At 39.8% G+C, this 10889-nt stretch overlaps 1 protein-coding gene across 3 annotated transcripts in view; it reads right to left on the bottom strand.

Moving 5' to 3' along the window:
• Positions 1-10889, bottom strand: part of creb5b (cAMP responsive element binding protein 5b) — a 45120-nt gene that overhangs the window by 25000 nt on the left and 9231 nt on the right. For all 3 annotated transcript variants that reach the window (XM_020637373.3, XM_020637374.3, XM_020637372.3), the window contains exons 2-5: positions 8702-8779; positions 8209-8302; positions 6372-6493; positions 4796-4953 (exon numbers count right to left, since the gene is read on the bottom strand). In XM_020637373.3, the coding sequence (XP_020493029.2) occupies positions 4796-4953; positions 6372-6493; positions 8209-8302; positions 8702-8755 (428 nt within the window). In that variant the 5' untranslated portion in view covers positions 8756-8779. The remainder of the gene's footprint in view (positions 1-4795; positions 4954-6371; positions 6494-8208; positions 8303-8701; positions 8780-10889) is intronic.

The following is a 10889-nucleotide window of genomic DNA, read 5'->3' as shown; positions in this document are numbered from 1 at the left end:
CTTCAGTCCGCAGCACCGTGTTGTGCAGCAACCTTTGGCATACACAGGCCCTTTCACTTTCAATACAAGTCATCCTGCTTCTTCTCCTTCTTCTACCAAAACTTCTCTAAGTATAAGCATGTCTGTCCCTCTCCTCCTAAACCAACTTCTCCTCCTCTTATCCTGTCACCTGTCGCCTGGTTCCTGTCTTCCACCATCAGTCCCATTCCTCTGTTACTTCAGATTGCCTCTTCTCTCTTATTTCGTAATCTGAAGTTTTTCCCACACCTTCATTCTTCTGATTCCACTTTGTCAGTTCTTCCATCTAATCGTGATTTATCTTCCCTTTCATTGTGCAAACATGTCTTGTATCCTCTATCTCCACCATCCTAGTATAAAAACCTACATCCTAACACCAGATCTCTCTCTCTCTCTCTCCCTCTCCTCCACCCTCTTGATCCTTCATTTCCTCCTCTCCATCTACCTCCTATCCCCTCTTCCTCTCCTCCATCCACCTCTGATCCCTTTCTTCCTCTCTTCTGTCCACCTCTGATCCCCTTTTCCACACTTCCCTGAGTTGTGATCCCCCTGCGCTCCCCAGAGCTGTGAGCCATGTCCCTGTGTTTGAGTTGCTGGTGCAGGAGCCTGCATGTGTGGTGGCCCCGGGGCAGGGATGACACAGCCCCGCTGGAATGAGAGGGAACAGAGTCTGGGCGTTCCTCTACAAACGCACTATTAAACCCACTGCAGTACACAATGAGCTCATCTTAATTCAGGTCAGATGTACATCCTACATTTTTTCTTTCTTTTCTCTCTTCTTCCTTTTTTTCCCTAATTAAGTACACTGTATACCTTTTTTTTATGTATCCTTCCCTTTTGTAACCTGCTACAACTCCTTATGCATGGGCTCTAAAGTTTGTACCTGGATTTGATTATTACCCATATTTGCCTGTTGAGAAAGGCATTTGTCAAGTTAGAGCATGAGGGCACCTCAGGCATTTTGTAGAGCAGCGGCACTCCTGCACTCAGGATGGACCTCCCTCCTTACCCCTTACTTTCTTATCATAAACAATAATAAAGGAAGTTTTGTTTAGATTTTGAAGTTCATGAGGTCAAACTTGGTCCATGGAAAGCCCATTATCCTCTGTAGAGGTGGGGGACTTTCTCTGTTCTGCCGCTGGCACAATAGATGAAAGCAACCCAGTTGTTTTGTCATACACGGGGAGCAATGTGTTTTACAATCTTTAAAAAAGTGATATTCAATACACCCTGGAAATCCATATATTCAGAAGTAGCAGCAGAGCTACATAACCATTTAATAACAACTGAAGTTTAATGTTTAAATGACTACTAAATCATATCAGAATCAAAATCTGCTGAGCTTAAATACCATGCTTTTTGTCGAGAGTTGACCAATAAGCTTGAAGTATTACAAAAAAAAATGCAGACCATTATCTAGAAATTACAAGATTATTCTGGATTATTTTGATAATCATTATTCATATCTATAGTCAAAACAATTATAAACTTCCTCAATATTCAATCAGCATATCACCAAATCTTGTCAAGAAAACACAGGAAGTTTACAGAAAAATGTGTCAGCTGAAACCATGGCTGTGCATGAAGCTCTGCATGTTAGATGACACGAAGACCAGCAGATATTTGTGGTACTTCCCTTAAGGGGCAAAAAGAAGGAGCATAAGTAGCTGGTGGCTCTTAGGTGTGAAAACACTGTGTATTTGAAGATGCATGGGAAACAGAACCGCAGTTTTACTTCCTTCAGTGCTTTGCACAGTGATGTGACAGCCAAAATTCAAGTTGCACGCATTTAGAGTCACAGTGGGGCATCACTAAATATACAGACTCAAAATTAGAGATAAATCCTCCATATAGAAATCTGAAAGAAAGTGGATTTACCACGCACACATGCCAAACTGCAAACTGCATTTGTTGTATGATGGACTTTTGGAGTAAAAAGAAATTGATAATGTGACATTTGTAAAGAATAAAAAAGAGACATATTGTCTTGGCTAGGTTGTGGCAAACCTAAATCGACTGAACTCAACAATCATTGGTTTCTGGTTTGCACTTCATGGGTTGCACAGTCTCATTCTCAAAGTTATTTAAACTGTTTGACAAAGGGATCTCATTCATTAAAAGCACCTGCCTTTAAACACAGCCAAGACTGAAACAAGCATTTAAATACCATATCGTTATAAACTGAGGATCGGATATTTTACTACATCTGTACTACAATCATTCCCACTTAACCCAGCTGCATTCAGGTTGATTATGCTACGTCATGGAAACGACTGGACTAAATTCCTCTCCTGAGCCAGAATAAAGGAATTTCATTTTTGATGCATGTGCCCACACCCAAACCAGCACATCTCCTCTTACAAGTCAAAAGGTTGAGGTTTCCACAAAATGTTGTTTCTCACATGGTTGACTAGTAACGTCCAACGCATTTAACTCTGACATAACTCAGCACCAGATGTTTATAATTGAAAAGCAGAAAGCATTCAAATCTGTTGGACGCCGCTTCCCTTTGTGTGATAATGATAGCCATGACATTAAGATCTGCTGGCTGTTCCTTATGCCTGGTTTTAACACTGGTTTGTGTCAGTGAGGCTCCCCAAAGACTTTGTTTAGGGACTTGGAGCAGAAGGGGAGAGAGAAAAAAACGAGAGAGAGAAAAGAGGTCCTCAGGTTTCACAGCTGCAGGCTCAGCTCAACCCTAAAGTAAATGGACTTGAGGAAAGCCAATCCTAATTGATTCCAAGCCTCAAAGCTCTTTAGTAAACATTGTGAAGCAATGAAAATGACTTGTTATCCTAATTCATTTGATGCTCACGCTGTGCAATCAGCAGAGTCAAGAACAAAGATGCAGATAGAAGATTAAACTCATTATAATTGGTGGTTTTTCTCTACTTCCAGATATTTTCTCCCCAGAACTCCAAAAAAAAAGGTTTTAATCTTTATGAGCATGCATTGATTAAGTGCACAAACAATTAATTCTTGGGGAGGATTATTGATTCTTAATTGTCTCAGTTTAAACTTAACATAAACTAGAAGCTTTACATGGTTGTCTTATCTTTATAAAAACATCAGGAATCAGATTTAAGGTTATACTGTATTTGAGGGGGCAACAACAGGTTTTTTTCTTTTCTTCACTGATCTGACCTTTAGTAGGCTTCCTAACAATCAAACCAAGAAGAACACATCTAGCTTGTGAAATGTCTGACTTGATCTCTGTGTTGGAAGTTCCTGTGGCGAGACCCTGTGCACAGAGTATTTGCTTTGCCCTAATGGCTTCCTGTGGAAGGACTACTTTTTACTGTAGGGGTTTCCTCAACCCCTTTTCCTGCTGATGTGAACATTTCCAGGTCTCAGTGTGAATCTACGCTTCCTTTCCATGTCATGTCAGGATTCCGTCCTGTAAACAAACGACATCTCTTAACAAATATGAATGCTGCTCTGGTAAAGCCTCACATAATGTGCCACACATAACTATAGCTAACACTTATGTGCCATTCTGTGGTTGAAAACCACCACCACATGGCAAACAAACTTTGGTTTTCAATTGATGTGTTTATGTGTGTGTGACAGCAGTAAAACCACCAGTCTTTCAACAAACCAGCAAGAGATCTGTGATCATAAAGAAGTGTGAAGAGAAGTGAAGTGGGTGGTGTGTCTGTGCTCTAGTGAGGTGAGGAGTGTTTAATGACAGGTAAAGTCAGGTGAAGCAGGCCAAGCAGAGTCTCTGTTACTGGCAGTGATTGCCGCTCCTCCAAAAGGGGGATGAAATTCCAACCCGCTCCCGACAATGAATGACGGAGTGTCAGTCAGGCTTAGTGATGGGCCTCCCATCCAATATTCACAAGCTCCTCAAGCTGTAAATCTACACAGGACAACCTCAACACTGCAAAGGCGAATAACACTGAGCCATCTCAATGTCTAACTTACATGCCACAGGTCTGGTTTACAATAACAAAGCCCTGGCACAGGTTTGAAGGTTGTTGGGGTTAAGAGACAAGAAGGGAATAAGGTCAGTAGAGTGAGTCATAGAGAAGAAAGTTTGTGCATGTATGTCATATATACATATATTAATTCATATATGACATATAATTATAAATGCATTATGTATAAAAACATATAACACACATGTTATGTATTGATCAGGATCCATAACTTAAACTCTATCTAACAAAAATCATTATTACTATTTTTTACTAGATCACTCAACACTCAAGGTAAATAATAGAACAGTACACCACACAGATTTCATTTTATATCATTATTTTCTGTTTCCAGTGTAATTATAAACCTGTAGCAAGCGGGTGCACAGGTATCAGAGAAACAGCTCTAAGGTTGTGGCTGACATTCCCATGCAGTGAAAGCAACTATTTTAGAGCATGAAATGCTAAACTGTTGTAAAAGCGGTCACAGCTTCAGCAATGACCTCATCTTGTCCTCTGGGACCCTCTTTGGCATGCTCTGCGGTGGGACAATACTCAATGAACAGAAAAACATGAATCGCCGGCTCCACACACAACGATCTGAATGTAACACAACACTGACATAACCTCAGAGACTACGTGGAGATGACAATCAGCAGGGACAAAAAAAGGGACCAGTAGAGCCTGAGGCTGTGGCTATAACAGGGTAAGGTGAGAGGATACACTCGGATCATCTCAGGTAATTTTCAATCTGTCAGCAGTCCTCAATATTGCCTCTTCTACTCAGTGGCAAAAAGAAACAACAAAACTTCTCTCCCTCATTGTTCCAATCCTAAGAATATCCTTTGCATACTCACCCTATCTGTCTGTTGGTGGATGGAGCCTGAGTGATGACGGAGCTGGACTGAGGGGAGGGCAGGGCTTGTTGGATCACTATGCTGGTATCATGGTTGCCCATCTGTGAGTGGGAATGCTGGTGCTGGCCTTGGCCTGCCTGGCCGTGTAGTGAGATGTTCTGCAGAGATGAAGTGGAAAGAAAAGTGAGAAGGGTATACAAGGTTAGGGATCCTTTAGGAGTGTCACATTCTTCCCAGCAAGTTGTATTTTCAACACAACTGTGTGTAACAAGCAATTATAACTGTTTGGCCTTGGGCTCCATTCACCCAGCTTGAGTGAGTAATAAGGAACTATATAAACTATCATCTACTGGCTTTTTCTGGACCATTTTTGGAAACATTGTGAATCTAATGAAGAACGGGTGTCTTTATTGTTATTTGCCCAGCAGGATACTTTGTTAGTTTTAACCTCTGTTATTGTGTAATGTCATTAACATCCAAATACAACCCTGCACTGCAAGTAAAAACAAAGCCCCATTCTAAATGTGAATATCTTGAGACAAACAGCAAGTTGAAGTACTTAAGAATTAATCTAATGTAAGAAAAACATCTGCAATGATCAAATATAAAAGCGAGAATACAGAAAGTCAACATTTTGTTTTAATTGTAAAAGCATCTTACCTGGAATAACCATAGTAATTACCATTCAATCAATAAACTGTTTCTAAATGCATGTTTCAATGGCTTTTTTATACACTAATTGCTGTTTTCCTGACAAATTTAAGCTCTCTTTTGCTTATTCTACTTTCCACTTCCACAGATTCTTGCTCCGACTCGCCTCCTGCTGACTAAGCAGAGCTTCCCATCGTAAACCACACAGGCTGGGGAGGCCAGACGAGGCTGACCTGAGAGCAGACGAGCTCCAGAGCCAAACCACCCAGACGACAGCTTAGCTGCAGCATGCACTGCACATCTCTCCAGACATTAGATAAGCAGTCTGTCTTGTGGTGATTTGACGAGCATCCTTGTCTCAGGTGGAGGTGCCTAAGGGCAGATCTATAATGCATAAATGATCACGTCCTTTGTCAAATGTCAAAGCCCTGCTACTCTGCTCACGTGTGAGAATGTCTGGTCTGCTACAAAAGTTGTCTCAGGGGTCTGTCTTTGTGTGAGGGAAGAAATAGGACTCCCTCCCTTAGAGATAGCCAGAGATCTGTTTGAAGTTACAGGTGGAGAACCTGATCTTCTTCTAGTCACCTGTGGTGGGTTACAAATCTCCACCTGGTAGCCCTGTCTGTCACTGTCAACAAAACTGATGGGGATAGAGGAGCATGGTGTGTTGTGTACAAAAAATGCTAGTTGTGCAACAAATATCTAGTCTTTGGATAGAAAACAGAAATTACGGCAGACATATTGGATGTGTAAGTATACTTGTTGTTGTCAGTTATAGACAGGTTAGCAAAGTGCGTGTTTAATAGATGCTGTTTGGAATCTTTAAAAGTGTGTGTGTGAGATCATACTGTGCATGCTGCTGTTAGTGACATGACTGATGTTCATGTGTCTGAGGCTTTGGCTTCAGGTTTTTTAGTTGCAGTACCTGTTTACTGTCCTCTTCCTCCTGGGCCTTGCAAAACTCCTGCTCAATGGAGCAGTCCAGTTCACTGAACAATCCGACCTCCTCACAGTTCTTCAGGAAGCGTGTTGGTGTAGGCGTCTGGTCTGGAAATCATGAAAGTTTTTTTTTATTATCTTTTGAAAAAAACCTACAGTTAACAGAGGTTATGTGCCAGCTTCTATCAGACAGTTGGATTATTAGCTTAAGGACCAATATCTTGGGGTAGATCATATTTGAGTGTTTTTGTGTGTAATTTTTCCTTTTTTTTTTTTTTACAACAGACCATGTACAAAAGCAAACATAGATATTACCATTTGAGGTGGTATACCACAGCAAGCTTAAAGATAATTTATTCCACAATTAAAAAGACACTAAACAAACAAACAAATGAACATACAAACAAACGGGGAACATAATACAAAATTAGAAAGAAAATACAACATATATGTTAGAACAAATAAAAGCAGAAAAGTGGCATTACAGTAACAGACCTGAAATTGTTCAATTCTATCATTTTGACAGTTTAACTTTAAATCCAAGAACTTTGTTTTCTTGTTCTGTGATCTTTATATTTATGTTATGTATTCAAGCCCTTTTGATTCAATCATATCATAAATGCTATTTATTTCTTTTTTTTTGTTTCTATGGACAAATGTGAATCCAGCAAACACCTTAGAGAAACCAGTCGGGATCGACACAAGGACCAAACGTGTAAAGATAACCTTCTTTCTGTTAGTGAGAGAGAGATAGAAAGCTTGACAGCCCCATTTCAGCTGATGAAGCACAGATCCTACCTACTGAGTGGGGGTCTCATTTGTTGAGCCCAGTGAGGCCGTGGTATTCAACTTGACATTGTGGGGGTGCACAAAGATCAGGTTTCAGACAGTTGAAGGTGATTTGAGGATCAGGCTTGTTTCAAACGCTAAAAGCATACTTTGTGGTCTGTTTATCCATTCTGGCTACACCAGAGATGGATTCCAACCTCTGTGCTTAAAAACAGTTTAACTTCAATTATACTTTTCCCACTTTGTGCTGAGATTGCTACCCAAGTTCTATTAATAAAAAACAAAAGTAATGTGCGATAGGTTCAGGACCTCACCTATTAGTCAATGACAAAAATTAGCAATTAGAAGAGCAGATTTAATTCTACTTCTATGTGCGGCTGAACCTCATCTTACAGTAAATGCAACAACTATTTTTCCTGAGTTCACGTTCTCAATAAGAGAAAACTTGGAGCTGTAACTCAGACGGCAGGTGATAAGAACACCCGGCCTAGAAAATCTGATCCTGCTGTCCACTGAGCGTAAATAATAAAGAAGACACAATCTCAGCAGTGTGGCCTGACCAGCTCACAGTATTGTCTGCTTTGGCCGCTCTGATTCTTGGAATGGAGATCTATACTTTTTATGGATTGGCCTTGGTTTGGCTATGTTTCTTCGAACAGCAGATTTATGATCTGATCAGAATATCACCTGGGGCTTATATACCCCACCATTCATTGTAAACCATCTCCCACCGCCTCTACATCCTCAACTGTACTATTAACACGTCTGACGTTAAACATGCCCCCACCATACGTCTGTGTCTCTGTATCCTCCTGTGTGTAAGTGGTATGCACAGAATAGAGTTGTGCTGCAGGGTAAAGTGTGTCATATAATTTGCATTACTGTAAACAACCCGGTACAGACATGCTGTGAAGTTTTCTGATGATAGACAAGTGCGCTTGAGAGTGAGTCACCGAGGCACACACACCTGCAAATAAACTACAAGCTCCTGCTGAGGTATTGTGCAGGTCTGTATTGATGCAGCTGTAACTAACCTGATAACATGTTGTCGTTCTTTATGGAGGGGAACTTTAGGGTCATCTCATGTTTGTGTCGGTGTATCATCAGATGGTCCTCAGTGGGGAATCGCTATTGGGTTTTTTAAAAAAAAGTAGGGTTGTAAGAATTTGTAAAGACAAACAAGTGTTTCTTTTCACCTATTATAAAACACATAATCCCAAACAAAAATGCTTTACCAGAATATAACATTCACTTATATCCTATCTTTAAATGGAACGTCATGAACAAGCATCAATCGTTTCAAGTATCTTATTTTCTAAGGGTATTTTTTACACCTGAAGCCTTATTTACAGTTTGTGTTTCACTCAGTTCAACACTTATGTTCCATCCTTATGCATGAGGAACTCAGTAACCCTTCTCCTCAGACCTCCTCAATGTACACCTCTTCAAATTACAGGCAGACACACACACACATGCACACACGCACATATACACATCTGAGTTGTTGGTTTGTTTCGACACACTCACCTGAGAACAGCCAGGAGCGTTGCACACGTACGGCCTTTCCTGGTCCGAGTTCATCACTCTGGCCACCTTCTCATAAAACTACAGGAAAAAAAAAACACACACACACAGAAGAAGAAGAGGAAGTGAGTGACTTGAGTTTCCCCGCCAACATACAAGAGGAAAAATAAGCTCATTGTGTAACGCCTGACATAAAATAGCCATTGCACCTGAAACAGCTGTGTGGGTATTTCACTAATAAAAATACATTTTTCTCACACTACGGTACTCTTGGATTCAATAAATATGACATCAAGGGAAAGCTTCTGGCTTTTCAAGGGCTGGAAATATGGTATTCAAGAACTTTGTGAAGAGTTATATGCAACGAGAAAAGCATTCAAATAGTAACTCATAATGAAATGGCAGGATGATTTGTTGCTATTTTCAAAACTTATTAATCACATATAGTAAAGACTACACTGAAGCCAGTGATGAACAAAAACAGCCATGTAAACAGAGGTACACACATATGAAGGAAACAACTTGGTGGAGTTTTAAATCAAATTACAAAATGGACAGTGACGAGATAAACCATCTTTGAAATTGTCAACCATACAACTACATCCCCATATTGAAGTTTCAACAGGGTGTCTTCAGATGTTTGTTCTCACCACAAAGTGAGAGAATCTGGTTTAGCACAGCTCTAAACATCTGTCCTTTATTAGTTAAGTGGGGGGAGATTATTGTTTTCATTTCAATATTCAGAGAGATATTTTGAACTTTAAATGAAAGGCACATCATTTACACCTTCGATAACCATGTGTAGATTGTCGTCTATGTTCAGGTTTAACTTGTACAGCAGTCATAAGAAGGTTTAATACACTTTTTGAATTGGCCTCAAAGAGAGATGGAGAAAAGGAAGGGGTTTCAGAGCAGCATGGCATGAAAGATGGACCCAAGGTTCAATACAGTTCTTCTACAAAACAACTTTGAAACACGAGTTAGCTTTAAGCTTGAAAATACGAGACAATTTATCTGTTTACCTGAAACTACTGCCAAATATGTGCTCTGTAAGTAATTGCTTCATACACTCCAGCCATAGCCATGAATCATGTCAAATGACAATGCCCTCAATTATTGTTTTAGAAGCTTTAATAATTTAGAGTGAAATAGGGGACAAACTTTCCCAGAAAAGAAGCGTGTGTGTATTATTGCATATTCTGTACATATCATCAAATGAAGCACAACAGGAAAGAAGGATGAGTTCTGCATTCAGCTTAATTACACATTGAAAGGTGCCTGACTATATTTATGACAGGACATCAGAGAAAAAAACAATAGCAGCCACATCTTTACAGCTTCTCAAGATCAAACAGAGTGCAATGACACACCAATGAAAAGCTGTGATGTGCACTTCAATCAATCATTGCATGGAGCGTACATGAGATGTGTCAGTCATTTATAAATATTCAAACCATAAAGTTTTACCACAGCTTTTATAATTGACTCATCCAAGAGTGCCTAAATGTTTCAGTTATTTAAGGCATAAAATGTTTTAAAATGGAAAGGTTAACAAGGCCTCTTCTATACCTGAAACAGACACCACATACTCCTGAATAAAGAATGCATTTTGAGTATTAAAGCTGTCCGGTGATCTAAACTGAAAAAAATTTACATATTTTACACCGTTAAATTTCAACTTGCACATTTCGATGACAAATAAAGGTTTTGTAGAGAGAAAAAAAAACGCATCCGATTATGGAACAGATAAAGTATGACTTGAGAAACCTATGTACTTTCCCCTTACATCATACATGCATTGACTGCTTGCTATTTTGTCACAGGGAATTTACGGTGTGATGTCAACTTTACTTATAACTGACAAACTCTGAGCAGTCACCACGTAGTGCTACAGATGTCCAGCTCCTCCTCACAAATGATTTATTAGATGTTAAGTGACTATGACAAGTGTTAAATAGTCTTTATTAATCCTCAGGAGCAGCAACACACCAAACCGGGGTTTGATCAATAGCAGGAGGATTTGTAACACTCACTGAACATGCAGGTCTTTCTTGCTTACAGGGAACATTCAAACTGAATACAGCTTGAGAATTGAACCTAAGCCATAGCATGTGGATGTCAAGAGAGCTCAGAGTTATTGCCACTCATTCTGTACTCAATAAGTGAATTAGGCCCTTACAAAACATCTGAA

This window comes from Labrus bergylta, chromosome 8 (genome assembly GCF_963930695.1).
Source record: "Labrus bergylta chromosome 8, fLabBer1.1, whole genome shotgun sequence".
NCBI classification, from domain to species: Eukaryota; Metazoa; Chordata; class Actinopteri; order Labriformes; family Labridae; genus Labrus; species Labrus bergylta.
The sequence above is the reverse complement of the archived record's forward strand: the minus strand, read 5'-3'. Positions and strand labels throughout refer to the sequence as shown.